General features: G+C 46.7%; 1 protein-coding gene across 1 annotated transcript in view; it reads right to left on the bottom strand.

Moving 5' to 3' along the window:
* RAB11FIP4 (RAB11 family interacting protein 4) overlaps nt 1-21,639 on the bottom strand; it is a 351,994-nt gene that overhangs the window by 19,734 nt on the left and 310,621 nt on the right. Inside the window, exon 12 of the mRNA XM_029600704.1 lies at nt 4,610-4,691. Within this exon, the coding sequence (XP_029456564.1) occupies nt 4,610-4,691 (82 nt within the window). The remainder of the gene's footprint in view (nt 1-4,609; nt 4,692-21,639) is intronic.

Genomic DNA, 21,639 nt, shown 5'->3' with positions numbered 1-21,639 from the left:
TTGTGACTACCATCCACTGCGGGGTCCGAAGGGACATTCCACAGAGGAGGTGCTTGAGAGAAAGCCACCATTGTAATTCGCTGATGGTAGAGTCTGAAAGCGAGAGCTGCATCTGAAACTGTTCCGATACCGGCTGCCAACGGGCCAGCAAAGCTCTCTGAAATGGTCGCATATGTGGAAACGCCCAGGGGACCAGGTCGATCGTGGAAGCCATGGTCCCCAGGACCTGCAGATAATCCCAAGCCGTTGAGAGGCATGGAGAGGAAACTCTGGAGCTGATCCATCAACTTGAAAGCTCTCGAGTCCGGTAGAAAAACCTTGCCGACGCGGGTGTCATAGCGAGCCCCCAGGAACTCCAAGACCTGGGTCGGGTGGAGATTGCTCTTGGAAAAATTGATGATCCATCCCAGGGACGAGAGAAGAGCAAGTACTCGGTCCACCGCCTGGCGGCACAGGGTCTCCGACTTGGCCCGGATTAACCAATCGTCCAAGTACGGGTGAACCAGCATCCCGTCCTTCCGAAGGGCTGCTGCCACCACCACCATCACCTTGGTAAACGTGCGTGGTGCCATGGCGAGATCAAAGGGTAGAGCCCTGAACTGGAAGTGCTGACCCAAGATGTGGAACTGGAGGAACCTCTGATGTTCGGGATGGATCGGTATATGCAGGTAGGCCTCTGTCAGATGGAGTGAGTCCAAGAATTCCCTGGGATGCACCGCCGCTATCACCGCCCGAAGGGTTTCCATCTGGAAATGGGGCACCTTGAGGGCCCAGTTGACCCTCTTGAGATCCAGGATGGGACGGAAGGAGTCGTCCTTCTTCGGGACCATGAAGTAGATGGAGTATTGGCCAGTGCCGCGCTCCGCCACCGGAACCGGGCAGATGGTGCCCAGCCTCTGGAGTCTGAGAAGAGTCTGGGTCACCGCGGCCTGCGGGATGTCGCGAGCAAAATCTAAAGCGTAGTTTTTGTCTATTGTTTCGAGGACCCACTGGTCCGACGTAATCTTGGCCCATTCCTCCACGAACAGGGACAATCGACCACCTAAGTTGGGAACGGAGGGATGGGCCGGCAGATTCTCATTGGGAGGTGGGCCTGGGCGCAGGATGGTGGGTAGCGGCATCTCGAAAGGGCCGATGGCCTCGAAAGGACTGGGGCCAAGACTGGGCCCTAGAAGAATTTCCCCTAGAGAAAGCGCCCCTTGCTCTTGGGTTATATCGGCGTTGGCCCCGGAAGCGGGTACGAGTAGGGTAGAAGGATCTAGCCTGTTTCGGGCGGTCCTCAGCTAGTCCAGATCTTCACCAAAGAGCAACTTACCCTTTAAGGGGAGAGTTCCCAGCTATGCCTTAGAAGACGAATCAGCCGCCTAGTGTTGGAGCCAGAGGAGCAGTCTCGCTGAGACTGCCGAAACCATCACCTTCGCCTGCACCCGGAACAAGTTGTATAGGGCATCCGCACCATAAGCTATGGCGCCTTCCAACCTGTCAGCCTGCTCTGCCTCTGCAGACGGGAGGTCTTGGGTGTTGAGTAATTGTTGGACCCACCTAAGGCTTGCCCGCTGCATGAGACTGCTGCAGATGGACGCCCGAACACCCAAGGCCAGGATTTCAAAAATGCGCTTGAGATGGAATTCCAGCTTACGCTCTTGGACATCCCTCCAGGCCGTAGCCCCCATGACCGGAAAGGTGGTATGCTTAGTGACCACCGTAATAGAAGAATCCTCCTTAGGCATTTTCAATAACTCTAATCACACCTCCAGGAGGGGATAAAGCTTTTCCATGGCCCTCCCAACCCGGAGGCCCACCTCGGGGGCCTGCCATTCCCTGAGGAGCATTAATTTGTGCATGGGATGGAAGGGAAAGGAGCACGGCAGGCCCCTAAGTCCCGCTAGGACTGGATCTGAAGAAGCTGGCATTGCTGCCGAAAACTCATCCACTGGGGGAAAGTCAATCCCCAATTCCTGGGAGATGAAAGGGAGAAGAGGCTCAAATTCCTCCCTCAGAAAAGACGGAGGACCCGGGGGTCATCCCCATCTGGGGTGGGGGGGGTCAGCCGAATCTGGGTCCTGGTCTGGATCCTGGGCAGGCGGGGGGCCGTAGGAGCTGGTGGAGACAAAGGGGGGGACGGACCCCCTGAACCACACGGATCTGGGTCGCCCCCTGCCCGTCAGGAGCCGCAAGGGAGGGAGGGACAGAGAGCTGAGGGACCTTAGCCGGATGGGGAGCCGGAGGGGGGGCCGCTTTCTCCTGCAAACTTGCTGAGTAGGATTTTTGCAGCAAAAGCACAAATTCAGTGGAAAAACGGGTCCTAACACCCCCGGGGGGGGTTTTGGGGGGGGGGGTCTGGATCTGGAAGAGGGGAGTGAGCGGGGCTCAAATCGGGGGGGGGGACACCGAAAAATTGGGTCCGGAGCTTCAGGGAGCTCTGAGAAAGAAAGTGGAGAAAAAGCCCAAAATGGCCGCCATTCCCGTGGTTTGACGGCCCGGGAACGGCGGGGGTAATCGCTTTGGGGACCTGGCCTGGGTCCCTGAGGGCATCGGGGACTCGGAGGAACCTTCCCCACCCGGTAGGCAGCGAGAACCGAGCCCTTCCCGCGAAAGCTGGACCGAGGAATCCCCACAAGCTAAACACAGAGGAGATCTTGGCATGGCTGCTAAGTGGGGGAGGGGCAGCACTGAAAAAGAACTGAGCTGCCGGTGCTGAGGGAGCAGAGGCACAGAATGAACTGTGCATGCTCACAATTCTCTCTCTCGAGCTGCAAAAGTAAAAAGGGAAGGCAGGAGCTTGCACCTGATCCTGTCAGAGGCTCCTCTTATATGAAATCCTTTTTTTTTTTTTTTTTTTTAACTCCAAAGAAGGAACAAAAACGGTCCCTGTCAGCAGCTACAGAATCAATGGATCCTAGGGAGCCTAGGCTATATAAAACAAGGGGCCAAGCCCCCTAGGCCCCCACAGAGTAAGGAGACAGGGACAGTCTCCTGTAAAGGATCCACAGAGTTCACACAAATCAAGAGAAAAACTGTTTCTTTTTTTTTTTTAAATTAGTAAGTCAGAAATACTTGCATGATCCAAACACGATAGACACACAGAAGGAAAGAATGCCCAAAAGGGACAAGCTGAAGTTAACAAGGAACCACAGGGTGAGCTGTTCCACCTGCTGGAGACAGACAAATACTGAAGGGCTACAGGTAGGCTCTGTCCTGATATAGGATACCCTTTCAGTTTTGGTCTATCTCCACCTGCTGGAAAGGAGGCTCAACCCATGGTCTGGACTGATCCGGGTACGTACAGGGAAAGTGTGTTTATAAGGAGCTATAGAAAACTTAAAGTACATAAGGCGATGAGATAAATCTGAGGGCACTAAGAGAACTTAGAGTTGACTTGGCAGCTTCACTGGCTGACCTTTTGAATGCTTCTTTAGAATCGGGAGTAGTTCCGGAGTTCTGGAGAGGGGCAGATGTGGTTCCTATTCATAAAAATGGAAGTAAGGAGGAGGCTGGGAACCTGATCTCTGTGGGAGCAAATTAATGGAATTGCTGCGAAACACAAGATAGTACAGTTTGTGGAAGCCAATAGATTGCAATATCCGTGGAAGCATGCTTTACAATATAAAATAGAGAAAGGTTGGACTTAATGGACCGTCCTCTTGTCTTCTTTTAACCAAACTAAACAACGCACTCTCCCGGCGTTGCATAAGTGTTGCTGAGGAAAGTACTAGTATTCTAATTTGAAATTTATCCGTGTGACTGTATGTGGGTTAAGTGAACCATATGTATCAAGATCCTCTGAAGGAGAGATTTCTGAAGTGGGAATTTAATGATAATATGGCAACTATTTTTGAAAAGGCTGCAAATTCTGAATAATGCTTAAATAAAAAACTGAAAGGGTTTTTGACCTGTGAGGCACTGAAAATGACTGCACACTGAAGCATCTAAAGAATGAAATAAAAGATCTCAAATTGAGTGCAGTCTGAAGTTTTCCCTTTCCAGAAATCAACAGATGCATATAAGTGATGGCTCTGCAAATTCCACAAGTTTGTATAACTGGAGAAGTAAAGTAAAAAAAGGAGGAATAAAACAAAAATAATTTTAAACAGGAAAAATATAAAGATCAGTGATTTGTATTTCACTGTAGCATTCTTTTAACCTAAACCAACTATGTAACTATAGATTCATAGGAAAGTGCTTCAGAAGAACTTGATATTGTTTTAACTGCTGCTTTTTAAAAAAATAGAAACTAGAAGCCTGATTTTAGTTTTGAAATCTAACTGACCACAGCATCTAACTCCTATTACATTTTGTTTGGACATAATCTAACTTGCTCTTCAGATCACAATCTGAAGTTTTGATGCAATATCTGAATCTGCACTGAACTAGTGGTTTATACTTGACCTCTTTGAACTGGAAAATCTTTGAAGCAGACCTCAAAATAGTGGCTGGAGTACAGACCTTTCTATGGCTGAGAAATTTTGACTTTCTCCTTTCTGCACCAGAAATTCCACTGAGTCCTTTCTGCACTGAGCAAACCCATCACTGGTTAGCAACTTAACAGTCTGATCTTCACTATCTTTTCCCAAAAGCTTCTTGTTTTGCTTTTCATCCATGTCATTACCTCATCTAATTTCTCCGATTGTGACCTCAATTTGGTAACTGTGGTTATGAGGTCACAGTTTTCCTCTTCAAGTTGTTCAATCCTATGGAGACAAATCAAGAAATAAAGGATTGCATGAATGCTCATACCATAAATGAAAAATAACAAAAGTAGCCCTACAATATACATTGCAAGGCTGTATTACTCTTGACTGGGATCTAGTGATGCCAATGTAAATTGCAAAACAGTAACTGATTTTTTCTTTTTAGAAATTGCCAAACTGGGTCAGACCAAGGATCAATCAAGCCCAGCATCCTGTTTCCAACAGTGGCCAAACCAGGCTACAAGTACCTGGCAAGTACCCAAAAACTAAGTATATCTCATGCTAGTATTAGCAGTGGCGATTTTCTAAGTCAACTTGATTAATAGCAGGTAATGGACTTCTTCGCCAAGAACTTATCCAAACCTTTTTAAACCCAGCTACACTAACTGCACTAACCATATCCCTGGCAGCAAATTCCAGAGTTTAATTGTGCGCTGAGTGAAAAAGAATTTTCTCCGATTAGTTTTAAATGTGCTACATGCTAACTTCATGGAGTACCCCCTAGTCCTTTTATTATCCGAAAGAGTAAATAACTGATTCACATTCTTCTGCTGCCTCTAGGCACTATTAGTATTGGAAGTTATGCCATCCCCCAGCCCCAGCAATTTCCTCCCCTCACCCCCTTCCTTTGGCTGGTCCTCCTATTCAAATCACCCTCCCTCCCATCCAACCACAGAGCTCTGGCTCCAATGTCAGTGCTGCTTTTACCACAAGGAAGCAAGCAGGAACTAAGTAATCTCACAGTCCTGTACTCACAGGCACTGAAGTGTCCCTAATCCCTTTGGGCTTCCGTACAAGAGGCTGAGACTCTGAGTGTGCGGCCTCAAGTCTACAAGTTACCCAATTCCTGCTTGCTTCCTTGTGATAACAGCAGCACGGGCATTGGAGCTCAAGCTCTGAGATTGGGGGGTGGGGGCAAAAGCCTGCAAGACTACACGGTGCAGGGGCAGGAAGTGATAGGATGGGATTAGAGGCCTGCTGGATGATGGTATGGCAGGAAATTTGCTAACCTAGGCACAGGCCTAGTATGTCTATGCATAAATCCAGACCTCCCACAAAAGCAGAGGCTAAGAGATATAGGATGTTGTTAGTACCTCAACACTGCACTGGAATTTTGATTGCTTAAGTAATTCAAAAATTTATTTTCCACACATATCTAACATTCAAGGTGTATTGCATAATAACATTCATAATAAAAAACACCTAAAAGACCAAAAATCAAAATACAGCAACACATAAATAAATACAGTAAAAACTCATTACAGTAAAACAAAACAAAAAAACAGTAAAAAAAACATTAACAAAACATAAAAGGTGCATTGTTAAAGAAGGCCTTACGTAAACAAGATATATTATTCCACTATGCTGAACACTTCTTTTTTAACAAAAGTACTAATTGCCTTTTGGAAAGTAGATAAACATGTTTGGCTCCTAACTGCGTTGGAAAGAGCATTGCAAAGAGTGAGCCCTGTGACAGAAAAAGCTTGCTCTTGAGCTTCATCTAAATACACCAGCCTAAAGGATGGAACCTTAAGCAGAGACCTACTGGCAGATCATATGTCTTTAGTTCAATGACTATACACTTTTATGCCGGGAGGATATCAAGTGTATCTCTATACAGTAAATGTAGGTTTATAGGCATATTCTATAAAAGTCAGTTCAATCACAGCTGCTTATTCTTTTCTAAAAGAAATATATCAAATGGGATGAAAATAACCATGTACTCTAGAAATAATAATCATTGGTGCCACCCTTCAATGGAATTTTAAAAATGTGCAAAAAATAATGCACATAAGAACATAAGAAATTGCCATGCTGGGTCAGACCAAGGGTCCATCAAGCCCAGCATCCTGTTTCCAACAGAGGCCAAAACCAGGCCACAAGAACCTGGCAATTACCCAAACACTAAGAAGATCCCATGCTACTGATGCAATTAATAGCAGTGGCTATTCCCTAAGTAAACTTGATTAATAGCCATTAATGGACTTCTCCTCCAAGAACTTATCCAAACCTTTTTGAACCCAGCTACACTAACTGCACTAACCACATCCTCTGGCAACAAATTCCAGAGCTTTATTGTGCGTTGAGTGAAAAAGAATTTTCTCCGATTAGTCTTAAATGTGCTACTTGCTAACTTCATGGAATGCCCCCTAATCCTTCTATTATTCGAAAGTGAAAATAACCGAGTCACATCTACTCGTTCACATTCACTCTCTGCATGCCCGAGTTAAACAACTTCCCTCTCCCCACTCCATGCCTTCTCCCTCTCCCCTCTTTCCTCACCCCTAAACACAAATGAAACATCCTTTATGTAATAGGAGAAAAAAAATGCAGTAGCTCGAATATCTTCAGCTATTCTAGAACCGATGCCTCAAACATGTACCAGGTTCTGCAAAACACATTGGGGACAACTTTCAAGCTGTCCACACTTGGCCAAAGAATGTGGTTACTTTTTACCCGTGGACTTTGCCCCAAACTTCAAAGTTAAATTATTGGTGTCCTTCCACTTTAAAACTTGTTATGGATACAAACTACTGAGTCAGGAGGGACAGGAGCCCAAAGGATGAGCGATAAGGCCAGTTATGTAGGAGTGATGAATATGTAGAGGAGCCCTGCAGAGGAATCAGATGAGCTTATAACAGTTAATAGGGCGTGCAGCAGTGTCTCCTGAAGATAATTGTTTTCCAGATTAAATGCAAAGTACTGGGGACGCTAATGAGTGGTTCCAAACTAAGGCAAATTCGTGACAGCTCTGCAGGGCTGGATACAAACTATACATGATCACGTGCATCTGCTTTTTCCTAAGGGGAGAATCATGCAGAAAAAGTGCAAAGATCTGATAGTGCTTCTGCGCACATCCTTTTTCTCCCCCCACCTAAATGCTCCCCAGGGAGCACATCCCTTCGATGTCCCTAAAGGTTCACAGTCTTTTGGCCACACTGAGGGAAAACAATCTTCAGATGGCCAATTAATGTGGGCAAAACTCCTTTTTACTTGTGGAAATCATTTTAAAAATTGACCTCAGGAGGAAGTGACATCACGAGATCATCCAATGATTACAAACATATAACACTGTTTTTTTAATTCCCAAACATCAATAAAATATTTCAAAATAGCAGACACAGCAAACACTTCCCCAAAAATTAAAATTAAAGCTAAAATAAATCCCCTACTCTCTGTATCTGGGAACTTTAGATTCCAGTCACCATGAGATTGTTATCGATTAATAATGGGTGGGAGATATGCACAACTTTCTTCTCTCTCTAACACACATGTTCATTTTCACACAAACACCCTTATATTCTCTCTCTCACACATGCTCACTAGATCACACGCTGTCTCTCGTACATGCTCACTGGCTCACATGCTTTCTCTCATAGACATGCTCACTGTGTCACACACTCATGCTCTTGTTCACACACATGCTCATTGGCTCATTTTCTCTCTCATATGCATGCTCACACACATGTTCACTGACTCATTCTTGCTTACACATATGCTCACTGACTCAATCACTTTCTTTTATACTCACACACATGCCCACTGGCTTAAATAATCCTCTTGCTCAAAAATATGCTCAATGGCTCACTCATCCTCTCTCACTCATGAACATACTCTGGTACCCACAACAAGCCCGACTGTATTATGCAGTGCAACGATGGAAAAACAGAAACATAATCACGACTCGCAAAACATCAAGCAACAAAATCAAGAGATATAAGACATCATTCATAATATTAAAACCATGAAAAGAATGAATATATCAAAGCAGCTGACAAACATAGGGGGTCCAGTATTCAAAGCGCGTTCAGCACTACTTAGCCGGATAAGTAGGACTTATGTGGTTAAATAGCAGCCGCCGAATATGCGCTTACATTTAGTGGCTGCTGCTTAGCCACATAAGTCTCTTATAGGCCGATTCAGTAAAAGTTGTGGGAGAACAGGCAAGCGGCCACTCTCCTGTGCGCACGATTCAGTATTTAAATGAGGGCCCGCGGTAAAAAGAGGCGCTAGAGACACTAGCTCGTCCCTAGCGCCTCTTTTTTGACAGGAGCGGCGGCTGTCAGCGAGTTTGACAGCTGACGCTCAATTTTGCCGGCGTCGGTTCTCAAACCTGCTGACAGCCATGGGTTCGGAAACCGGACGCTAGCAAAATTGAGTTTTTACTGCTTTTCTGTACACTTTCCCGGTGCCGGCAGAAATTAACTAGGCGCTAATTTCTGAAAGTAAAATGTGTGGCTTGGCTGCACATTTTACTTAGTGAATCGCGCGGGAATAACTAATAGGGCCATCAACATGCATTTACATGTTACGAGCGCTATTAGTTTCGGGGGGGGGGTTGGACGCGCATTTTCGACGCGCTATTACCCCTTACTGAATAAGAGGTAAAGCTAGCACGTCAAAAACGTGCGCCCAAATGCGGGTTAACAGTGCGCTCTGCTGGAGCGCACTGTACTGTATCGGCCTGTTATATGGCTAAAAGGTTAGCTGCATAAGTTGTGGGCGGGCAGTGGGTGGAGTGACTTAGCCATATAACTTATGCAACTAAATGGCAATAAGCCGCATAAGTTTACTAGCTACATTAGATGGTTATAACTGATACGGCTAAGTACAAATATATGCATATATTCAGCGACAAGACTGTGCTGCTGAATATACCATGTAATTTAGCTGGATAAGTTATATCTGGCCAAGTTACTTAAATGGCCATCTTTCAATATTGGGCCCCTAATGATTTAAAAATTCACATAAATTTGTTCTAATATTTCCCAAACACCAATAAAATATTTCAAAACAGCAGATACATGAAATAACAATCCAAAATGTAAAATAATTAAAAATTAAATAATTAAAAAATCTCCAGCTTTCCATATCATTAAACAAATAAATACCTGGCATCTTTTGATTTTCCAGAGATTGTTGTGGATTTGGGTGAAGGCCACAAAATCTATATTCTCTGTCTCCCTCCTTCACACACATAGGCACTCTCTTTCTCATACACATGCAGGCTCCCACACACCACATGCAGATTCTCTCTCATGGACACATACAGGCTTTCACTGTCTCATGCACACATGCAGGTACTCTCATACAAATATGTAGGTGCGTTCTCTCTCATACACATGCAGGCGCTCACTCTCATGCACATATTCAGGTTGTCTCTCATACACACTTGCAGGCTCTCTCTCTTTTGTCCACACGTGCAGGCTCACTCTCATGCACATATTCAGGCTCTCTCTTTTGTACACACATGCAGGCTCACTCTCATGTACATATTCAGGTTCTCTCTCTTTCATACACACAAGCTGGTGCTTTCTTTCATACACACACACACACACACACCTCTCAGGCATCTTTCCTTTCTTCTGGGCCTTGGCCGAGCCCGCGCTATTCATTTACTGTCGGAAGGGGAAGTGGGAGGAAGTGGCCCTGCAATTGCCAGACGCTTCCTGTTGTCGAGCCTGTAGGCCTTTCTTTAGGCCGAGACCTCCCTCGAGGTGTGCAGAGACTTCCCTCGGGCCGCGCCAACACTTCCCTTGGGCTGCGATGGGTTGGGCTCCATTGCTGCCCTGCCGACACCTCCCTCAGGCCGCGTTGAGTTCCACAGCAATCCCTCAGTAGGAGCTGAGATTGCCATGTGACCAGGGCGACCGGCTCACCGGGGGATGCCCAGTTTGTCCCAAGATGTCAACTTGCAAAAATCGATCGATTTGAAGCACTTTTCGTTCGAATCTAGCAGGGCAAGAAAATTGGCGAGCCAACTGAGTGAAATGAGAGGAGAAAATGGCGATGAGGAGGCAGGCCGCGATGATGATGCAGTCCCTGCAGCAATGTTGGAGAAGCAGGCAGCTGAGCTGCTCTCTTGAGCAGACTTCCAAAATTGGTTTAAAGAGCTCAGAGATGATATGAGCTCTTTGAAAAAAAGAAATTTGCTCAATAGTGGGAGACTTACGAAGGGAATGTGCAGAGCTGGAAGATCGTATAGGTGCCATAGCAACTAGACTGGATGAGCAAGAGGCTGTATGGGAGAATGCCCAGCAAGAGATGAAACAGTTGAAGAAGGATAATCTTTTACTAAAGGACTGGGTTGAATATCTAGAAAATAGGTCCCGCAGAGGGAGCCTATGCATTCAAGGTATACTGGAGGAAGAGTATTTGTACTGTGCACAAGTGGTAACCAGCATTTCTACAGTTTTGCTGGGAAGCAAAACAGAAGGAAATGACATGCCTAAAATTGAACTAGTCAGGGCTCATAGAGCTCTGGCTAGACCGAGGGGCAATGTGCCCAGGGATATAGTGGTATGCTTCCATGAATTCTCTGTGAAGGAAAATGTTTATGAGTACTGCCAGGAAACTACAAGACTTTCATTGGAAAGGTCACAGAGTGGATATTTTTCAAGATTTGTCACCGATGACTATCAGGAAAAGAAGGAATTTCAGAGAGGTGCTTCTCATGCTTAGGAAAGAAAATCTGTGTTACAAGTGGCTGTTTTCCTTTGGCCTACAATTTATCATACGGGGGTATCCTCTTGAGTTAAAGCAGTAGAGGAGGCCGAAAAGATTCTACAGGCAGCGGGTCTGGTGAACAAAATGGATGGCAATGCTGGTTCCTCCTCTCCACTACTGCACAGAGGGAACAGTTCCAGATTGCAGCGGGTGCAATATGGAGGAAAAAGACTTGGAGGTATTCTGGAGGATCTTCACCTGCGAGAGAAGCTGCCACCTGAAAGGCACCTTCGAGAAATTGTGGCTGGTTGAAAGTGAAGTGGAACTCCAGAGGCTTTATATTACCAGTTAAATTATACCCTAGTTAGGGTTATTTCTAATAGGTTGTTCTTTACCTCGATATGGAGTGTTATTTTGATTTAAGGAGGATGGTTTATATTAGGGTTTTCTTATATGGAGGGGATAGGAGGGTGAGCTGTGTACAGCAGTTATGAGATCCAGGGATGACAATCCTCAGGGTATTGGTTGGAGAGGTATAGGGGGGAAGGTGGAGGGGAGGAGGGGGAAGAAGGGGAAGAAGGAGGGAGAAGGGTTGGAAAGATAATTTTGTTGCTTATTCTGGACTGGCGAGAAAGTAAAGTTGGGAGCAGTGTTTAGTGAAAGATTACCAGTAGGAAATTTAAATATGGGTTACTTAAAAGGAAGAGAGGGTGGACTATTCAATGTGTTTTGCTGGGCCAGCAGTATTGGAGAATACCACAATGTTTTGCCAGACGGGAGAATTAAAGATTTTATCCTAAAATGTAAGGGACTAAACACTGGTACAAAGAGGAAACTACTTTTAAAAGATGCTATCCGCAGATATACTATTTTGTCAGGAAACTCATTTAAAGAAAAAATATGAGAGGCTGATGATCTCACATCAATTCCCTCAACAATATTTTGCAGAGGCGACAGCTGCTATTAAATTTAGAGGGGTGGGAATTCTTTTCTCTAAAAATGTGGTAGTAGATGTTTTATCAACTATTAGAGATCAAGAGGAAAGGTTCTTAATTCTAAAATTCAGAATGCAGAAGGATATATTTACATTAGTGAATCTTTATTGTCCCAGTACTGGGCAGGGAGCTTTTTTGGAGACTCTATCACAAACCCTCTGACAATGGGAAGAGGGAAATGTCATAACTGGGGGAGATTTTAATCTGGATAAGAGTGGTGGTCACGTAGGTGCCTCTAAATTTAATAGATCAAGGCTGAAAGAGTTTATATCAGATTGGCGACTGATAGACATATGGCGGCTGATGCACCCTACAGAATGAAATTATACCTTTTTCTCTAAAGCACATCAGATATATACCAGAATAGATTATTTTTTGATAGGTAAAAATTTGGTAAAGTAGGAAAAGCGGGGATAGAGCCAATCAATTGGTCAGATCGTTCCTCAATATGGTCTCTTTGAAGGGGGTGGGGAGGTCAGTGGGTAAGAAATTTTGGAGATTAAATGAGTATTTTAGAGGATTCTGAGTTCTGTGATCACTTGTGCCTGGAGATTCAGGATTACATTAGGGAAAATGACAACGGGGAAGTAGCCCTGGGGATAGAGTGGGATTGTGTGAAGGCTGTTATTTAACTTGAATTATAATTTTTTGTGGAAAAAATAGAAGGGGATCTTCAGAGGTGGGATAGGGACGATCTGTCATGGGTGGATAGAATAGCCGCTATAAAAATGAATATTTTACCTAGGCTTAGCTATCTTTTTCAAACTCTCCCAGTATTCATACTAGAAACGTGATAAAACAATGCAAATTATTTTGTTTCATGTGGAAAAGAAGACCGCTGAGGGTGAGTAAAGTGATGTACTTGCCTAAAAATAAGGGAGGCCTGGGAGTTCCTTGTTTATTGTGGTACTATGTTGCAATTCAAATAAAAATTATTTTAGATTGGCATAGGAGAATAGGTGATAAAAGGTGAATAGCATTGGAACAATCTATGCTATATGATATACCACCAGATGTTCTAGTCTGGCTCCCTGGAAAAGCGAGAATGCTGCCTGCTGTGGTGTCCCCGATCATAGTTAGCACTAAAAATTTGGGACAGATGGAAGATATATTTAGTGGGGGACAAGTATTATTTTCATAGAACATCTTTATATTTTAACAATTTCTACCAGGCTGGATGTATGCTACTTCAAAGAACTGGAAGGAGAAGGCTCGTGATTGGTTAGAATAAATGTGGTATGGCAAGCAGGTGCTTGATTTCTCGACGATAAAAACAACTTTTGCTCTCTCACAGGCAGATCATTATTTCTGTCTTCAGGTGCATCATTTTATAAAGCAAGAAGTGGTATTGGAGGTGTTATTTATTTATCTCTATTTTCTACCCCACAATTATTTCTTCAACCTTGGCATAGTGGTATTATGTGTAGCTTAGTTCTTCAGTATTTTACATGAGGGCCTGTGTCATGCTGACCTGTTAATTTAGACCTGATTTAGAATGAGATGATGAAACGAAATGCAAGAAATTATGATTAGTCCATCTGAAATGTTGTGTTTTAACCAAGATTTTGTAAAAGATAGAGAACATATAAGCTGGGTTGTATGCATTAGTTTTTTTAGAAGTACCCCGAGTGTACTTCTCATGTATTATTACATTAAACAAAAATAGATACTTATACTGTTTTAATGACTTTTCTATTATTATTTTTTGGGGTAACAAAGAGGGAAAATGCTTTTTTATTTCTACAATATAAGAAAATTATTCCTTACCTGCTAATTTTCGTTCCTGTAGTACCATGGATCAGTCCAGACGGTGGGTTATGTCCCCCGTCCAGCAGATGGAGTCAGAACAGAGCTCGAAGGCACCGCCTCCTATACCAGCTCACCCTCTGCTGGAGCTCAGTATCATGAATAACAAAGCCCAAAAAAGCAAGAACAAAAACAATTTGGATCCAAAACCCTGACGTAAATCAACATCAAGAACAATTAATAGGCAAGACCCAGAACAGGGTCGCCCCCGTCAACTTGTGAGGAGCTGTACAACTCTGATAGAGAACCAGAGAGAAAGAAAGAGAAAACAGAAACACGCACATACATCCGAGCAGGGGCACAGTATCCCAGAGTGGTGGGCGTCTGGACTGATCCATGGTACTACAGGAACGAAAATTAGCAGGTAAGGAATAATTTTCTTTTCCCTGTACGTACCAGGATCAGTCCAGACGGTGGGATGTACCCAAGCTTCCCTAAACCGGGTGGGCCCCTGAGAGCCCTGCTCAGAGAACCTGATCGCCAAAAAGCCCAGGGGCTGAAAGCGGCAGGTGTAACCGATAATGCCGAGCAAAGGTATACAACGACTTCCAGGTCGCTGCCCGGCAGATTTCCAGTGGTGAGACGGACCGAGACTCCGCCCAAGACGCGGCTTGCGAGCGTGTAGAATGAGCCCTGACGCCTGTAGGCGGAGCACGACCAGCCCCGATATAAGACGCCGAGATGGCATCCTTGATCCAGCGGGCAATCGTTGTCTTTGATGCGGCGGAGCCCTTCTTAGGTCCCGACCAGAGCCCAAACAGGTGATCGGAAACCCGGAACTCATTGGTAGCCTCCAGGTAACGGAGCAGAGCCCGTTTGACGTCCAAATGACGAAGGGACCTCTCTTCTCCTGGAGAGAATGTCGGAAGTTCCACCGTCTGATTCAAGTGGAAAGGAGAAACCACCTTCGGAAGGAAGGATGGTACGGTACGTAGAGAAACCCCCGCATCAGAAAGGCGGAGGTACGGTTCCCTGCAGGAAAGCGCCTGTAGCTCCGAGATGCGACGAGCCGAAGAAATCGCCACAAGGAAAACCGTCTTCATAGTGAGGTCCTTGAGGGAAGCCTCCTGCAGTGGCTCGAAAGGAGCGCCCGCCAGGGCCCGGAGAACTAGGTTAAGGCTCCACGACGGGCAGGGATCTCGAACCGGAGGCCGAAGATGCTTAACCCCCTTCAGGAAACGAGCGATATCTGCTTGGAGAGGTAGAGAAACCTCTGCCTGTACCAGGGCATTCAGGGCCGCCACTTGTACTCGGAGAGAATTGTATGCCAGGCCCTTATCCAATCCGTCCTGCAAAAACTGCAGGATCAGGGGAACCGTTGCTTCCGTCGGGCGGGTCCCATGACCGACACACCAAGACTCGATGACCTTCCACACTCGCCCGTAGGCAACAGAGGTCGAGGGCTTACGAGCCCTAAGCATCGATGAAATCACCGCCTCCGGATAGCCTCGGTGGCGGAGTCGGCGCCGTTCAAAAGCCAGGCCGCAAGACAAAAGAGTGCCGCCTGCTCGAAAAATACCGGACCCTGATGCAGGAGCCGGGGAAGATGACCCAGGCGGACCGGGCCGTCCACCGCCATGTGGAGTAGATCCGCGAACCAAGGCCGCCGCGGTCATTCCGGGGCCACTAGGATTACGGGACCGCAGTGGTTTTCGATTCTTCGGAGGATCTTGCCCACCAATGGCCAGGGAGGAAACACATAGAGGAGCTGACCTGTCGGCCACGGTAATACGAGAGCATCCACCCCCTCCACGCCGCGCTCCCTTCTGCGACTGAAGAAGCGCGGGGCCTTGGCGTTGAGGGCTGTAGCCATCAAGTCCAACCGTGGCGGTCCCCAGCGTTGCACCAGGAGGTCCATCGCCTCGACGGAGAGAGACCATTCGCCGGGGTCCAATCGCTGACGACTCAGGTAATCCGCCTGAATGTTGTCTACCCCGGCGATGTGGGAGGCTGCGAGACGTACAAGATGGAGTTCCGCCCATGCCATCAGGAGCGTGGTTTCCGCGGAGACCTGCTCGCTCCGCGTCCCGCCTTGACGATTGATGTAAGCCACTGTCGTCGCGTTGTCTGATCCAAATTGTTAGCACCAAAAGAAATGACAGAATAGACCGGAGTGAAAATAAAACTCAAAACCTGTCACTCTGGGGAAGCACTGATTCCCCAACTCACATCTGCTGGAGTCAGAAAGATACTGAGCTCCAGCAGAGGGTGAGCTGGTATAGGAGGCGGTGCCTTCGAGCTCTGTTCTGACTCCTCTGCTGGACGGGGGACATAACCCACCGTCTGGACTGATCCTGGTACGTACAGGGAACTAGGGATACGTTATTTTTTCTCCTGAATATACCAGTCATGGGAATGAATGACACAGTCTCGTATATTTCTCACCAAGTGGTCCTGGCAACTAGGGGAAAAAAAGCTAATACTCTATCTCTTTAAGGAATCATTCAAAGATTAGATAAGGTGTATTATATGAGTACATTTATGGCTATCAAGAGGAAAGCAGAGTTGCTTACCTGTAATAGGTGTTCTTCTAGGACAGTAGGATGTTAGTCCTCACAAGTGGGTGACATCATCAGATGGAGCCCGGCAAGGAAAACTTTGACTGGTACACTTAGCATGCCCAGCATGCCACTATCGATGTGTCCATGCAAGGTTCCTCATGTGTCTTGTAATATAGAATTACGAAAAATAAAATAAACTAGAAAACTCAACTCCGCAAGGTGACAGGCAGGTTTCCTGAGGACTAACATCCTGCTGTCCTAGAAGAACACCTATTACAGGTAAGCAAATCTGTTTTCTCCTAGGACAAGCAGGATGGTAGCCCTCATAAATGGGTGAATCCCTAGCTACAGGATGCTCCCGAAACAAGGGGACCAACAGTCACTTAACCAGGTGCCAACAGGCACAACAACTGAGGAGCTATTGGTAACACAGGGAGACAGCCTGAACCCGAACAAGGGGCCTGAGGTAGGAAGAGTTGGGTTTCACAGCTGAAAGAGATACCAGAAGACAGACTGGACAAAATTGCTTTTGTGTCGGCTGTCCCTGTAGTGAGAGGCATAGGTGTGGAGGGAACTCCATGTCGCAACCTTGCAGATCTCATCCACGGGGACCGCTCGCAAGTGGGCCACCGAAGCTGGCATGGCTCTGACAGAATGAGCCTTGACATGGCCCCCCAAGCTTGTTACGTTCGTGGCTGCTCTAAGCCCTCACTCCACCCTCTCTACCTCTGTGGCGACTCCTTCCGGGCCTGATGGACGGCTTGTTGCCGCAGCGTCTCCATGCCACTTCTCTCCGGTGTCCCCGGACCGGCTCGATGCTGCGGATCCGGCATGTTCCTGATGACGTAGGGTGCGCGCGTGCGTACTCCGAACTATTTACCAGCAAGGGCGCGTACCTCAGGGGCGTCCCCCTGTATTGATGTCATTCGCTTCCAACATAAACGGTCTTCACTTTCGCTTTGAGTTAGTAAGGACAGACGGATGGACGGATATGAATTGTCAAGCTACTCTGCCTCCTCAGACTTACCAGAGGTACCCGCTCCTCGGGGGCCTCGCTCTCTTTTCTCTATTTCAGATTACAGATAGGAACTGGTACTCGCTCCTCGAGGGCCCATGTTCCTGAATACTCTGAAGATTCTCTACTGCCTGGAAGCTATCACAGATACAGACATTCGTGAGTTACCACAGCTCTCTCTCAGAGCTTTCCCTGGAACCAGGTACTCGCTCCTCGAAGGCCTAACTCTTTCCAGCTACTGAGCCTCCTTAAGAACCTATGTGAGTTTGTCATCTACTACTGGCTATGTATACAGCATATCCTGTCTACTCACTATCTATAGTCTTTCTACAGCTCAGCAACCCTGGGATCGCAGTTCCAGTATCCGAGGGACTTCAGCCCTGCCGGGCATATCAGCTCACTACTGCCACCTCTGGTGGTTCTACTAACCTGTCTAATAAAAGAACTATCTGTGTCTGTCTCCATACCCAAGCCTAGCTGGTGGTCCCTCTCAGGATATCCTCCTGGGGGTGCTGTCATCTGCCATCGGCCCAAGGATTCACCTATTTACATTCCTTTCCAGCTGAGTACCCTCTCTAGCACTCTGCTGGTACAGATTGCCAACTCAGCAGTCTATATCATAACAAGATTGCTAGTTCCACCTACGGAGCATATCAGATTGCTAAACTCCTCCTTCCACGGGAGCCAGTCCCTAACAGATTGCAACTCCGCATGGACTCATAACAGATTGCTAACTCCTCCCACTACAGGAGTATCCAGCAGCAGATTACAATAGATTGCTAACTCCTCCCCTCTGGAGGAGCAAAACTTAACAGATTGCTAACTCTAGTGAATCCGGCTTTAAATTTGGAGAAGCAGTACTCCTGGGAATCCAGCTTAAGGTATGGGATGTCAGTAACCCATGGACCCGGCACACCTCTCCGCTTTGCAGGTTATACCAGGCCTGGCTCAATGCATCTCAGAACAGCAAGAAACCTTGGAGAAACTTACTGCAGCATTTCATCAGCTTCACACACAGAAGACTCAAGGCACAGCTTCTATACAAGAAGGTCAGTTACAGGAGGTAACTTTAAGGACAGCTGTTCCACTGGCAGCGCCTATTTGATTCTCCGGAGAACTCCAGAAGACTCGGGGCTTTTTGAACCAGTGCAGCTTACATTTCACCTTACAACCTTCATTGTTTCCCATGGGCCTCTCTAAGACCAGCTATATCCTATCATACTTGGATGGGAGAGCCTTGTCGTGGGCATCTACCTTGTGGGAAAGCAAGGACCCTATTCTGCAGGACATAGAAGGATTTATGGACTTGTTTAAATCCGTTTTTGATGACCCTGCTCGCATGTCTGTTGCCGGATTTGCTTTAGTGGACTTGAAGCAAGGCAACAGATCACTGGCTGAATTTGTCATAGAATTCAAGACTCTTGCAGCGGAACTTTGCTGGGACCCCAGATGTCTCAAGACACTCTTCTGCAGAGGCCTGGATACCCGCGTGAAAGACGAGCCGGCCACTCGTCAGACACCTGACTCGCTGGAAGAATTGATAGCCTTAGCTACTCGGATTGATTGTCAGCTCCAAGACAAGGTGAAGGAACTCCGGCCTAAGGTGTTACCTGGGTTGAAACAGGCCAGTACCCTGCACCATGGATGGGTCCAGCAATTCCTGCTGTTGATAAAGAGGAACCGATGAAACTTGGTCATGGTCACTTGACTTCTAAAGAGAGAAGATTCCGGAAGAAACGTGGCCTGTGCATGTACTGTGGTCAGCCCAGCCATGATGTCTCTACATGCTCCTTACGGCCGGGAAACGGACGGGCCTAAGTCCCGCGGGAGGACTGTTCTTGGGCCATATGGCATTATCTCCTCCACTCTCTCGTTTAGTCTCTGTGAGCTCTGAACCAGCGATGGTTCGGACCCCTGCCCTGGTGGACTCAGGGTCAGGAGGCAACTTTAATCTCAGACGTTTTGTGGAAAACCTGAGGAGTCCCTTCGTCAAATTAGAAGATCCATTATTGTATTACAATTTGAAGTGGGCCTTGGACGTTCCTTTACATTGCCACTTCTCTTGAAGATCTTATGACATAGACAGCAGTTCTACTGGCTGCTGATACTCATAGTGGTTGCTATGCTCGCCTTGGCTAGATGGCGCTCTACATCCTTATTGTCTTCACGGACTATTATTGTGAGATATCTGCTACGATTGGTTCACTCGGAAGTCGTGCCTGAAGAATTACAGCACTATTGATTCCGAAGAAGATATCTCTAGCTACCAGCTTGTTTGTTTGCTGGTGCTGCCATTAGTTCCGAAGAAGATATCTCTAGCTACCAGCCTTTATGATTATTTCACTTGGAAGTTGTACCCAAAGGCCTATGGCACTGTTGATTCCGAAGAAGATATCTCTAGCTACTAGCCTATATGATTATTCCACTCGGAAGTCGTGCCCGAAGGCCTACGGCACTGTTGATTCCGAAGAAGATATCTCTAGCTACCAGCTTGTTTGTTTGCTGGTGCTGCCACCATCTCTCTTCCAGCAATTTACGGAAGAGTTATCCAGAAGTGGGTTTTGGACGTACATCAGCTTGCCAATTCTGATGAAGTTCATTGACGTCCATAGCAGCTAGATATTGCTGCTGAAGTTCACTACTCATCCAGCATTGAAGATATTCCTTGAGAAGTGGGGTTGGACGTACCCCAACATCACCACTTTTGCTGAAGGTTCAGTGACGTCATAGCTGTTGAGCTATTGCTGCGGAATTCTATACTTCATCCAGTTACATGACTGAAGAAATTACCCTTAGTAGTGGGGTTGGACGTTCACCAACATTGCCACTTTCGCTGATGGTACACTGATGTCATGGCAGCTGAGTTATTGCTGCTGAATGCAACAGCTCATTCTGTTATTACTGAAGAGATACCTGTAGACTTGGGGTTGGACGTACCCTATCACCGCCACTTCCATTGAAGTTTCAGTGGCATCTATAATAGTTAGCTATTGCTGCTAAATACTATCAACTCTCATCCAGCAACATCTACTGGACAGTCATCTTTAGAAGTGGATTTTGGACATTCTTCAACTTCACCACTTCCACTGAAACCCTAGGTGACGTCCACAGCAGCTCCACTCATTGCTGCTGATATCATCAATAACACTCTGCAAGATTCTTCCAAATCTCAAGATCCATCTGTCATCTTTGCAGAAGACGAAGTTGAAATCAAGATCAAAGAGATTCTGGATGTTCGTAACAGAGGAAAGAATTTTGAATACCTTCTGGTTTGGGAAGGCTTCGGCCCTGATTTGATCACTTGGGAGCCTCAGACCAATAGCTTGGATAAAGAGATGCTTCATCAGTTCAACCTCGCGCACCCTTTGAAACCTAAGCCTGGTACCCAAAGAGGAGATCGCCCTTTGAAGGGGGGTACTGTTGCGTTCGTGGCTGCTCTAAGCCCTCACTCCACCCTTTCTACCTCTGTGGCGACTCCCTCCGGGCCTGATGGACGGCTTGCTGCTGCGGCGTCTCCATGCCGCTTCTCTCCGGCGACCCCGGACTGGCTCAATGCTGCGGATCCGCCATGTTCCTGATGACGTAGAGCGCGTGCATGCGCGTGCTCCGAAGTATGTACCAGTACGGGCGTGTACCTCAGGGGCGTCCCCCTGCATTGACGTCATCCGCTTCCAACATAAAAGGTCTTCACTTTCGCTTACGATTTGAGTTAGCAAGGACGGACGGACAGACGGACGGATACGAATTGTCCAAGCTACTCTGCTTCCTCGGACTTACCAGAGGTACTCGCTCCTCGAGGGCCCATTTTCCTGAATACTCTGAAGATTCTCTACTGCCTGGAAGCTATCACAGATACAGACATTCGTGAGTTACCACCGCACTCTCAGAGCTTTCCCTGGAACCAGGTACTCTCTCCTCGAGGGCCTAACTCTTTCCAGCTACTGAGCCTCCTTAAGAACCTATGTGAGTTTGTCATCTACTACTGGCTATGTATACATCATACCTTGTCTACTCACTATAGTCTTTCTACAGCTCAGCAACCCTGGGATCGCAGTTCCAGTATCCGAGGGACTTCAGCCCTGCCAGGCATATCAGCTCACTACTGCCACCTCTGGTGGTTCTACTAACCTGTCTAATGAAAGAACTATCTGTGTCTGTCTCCATACCCAAGCCTAGCCGGTGGT

Source organism: Rhinatrema bivittatum, chromosome 4 (genome assembly GCF_901001135.1).
Source record: "Rhinatrema bivittatum chromosome 4, aRhiBiv1.1, whole genome shotgun sequence".
NCBI lineage: Eukaryota > Metazoa > Chordata > Amphibia > Gymnophiona > Rhinatrematidae > Rhinatrema > Rhinatrema bivittatum.
The sequence above is the reverse complement of the archived record's forward strand: the minus strand, read 5'-3'. Positions and strand labels throughout refer to the sequence as shown.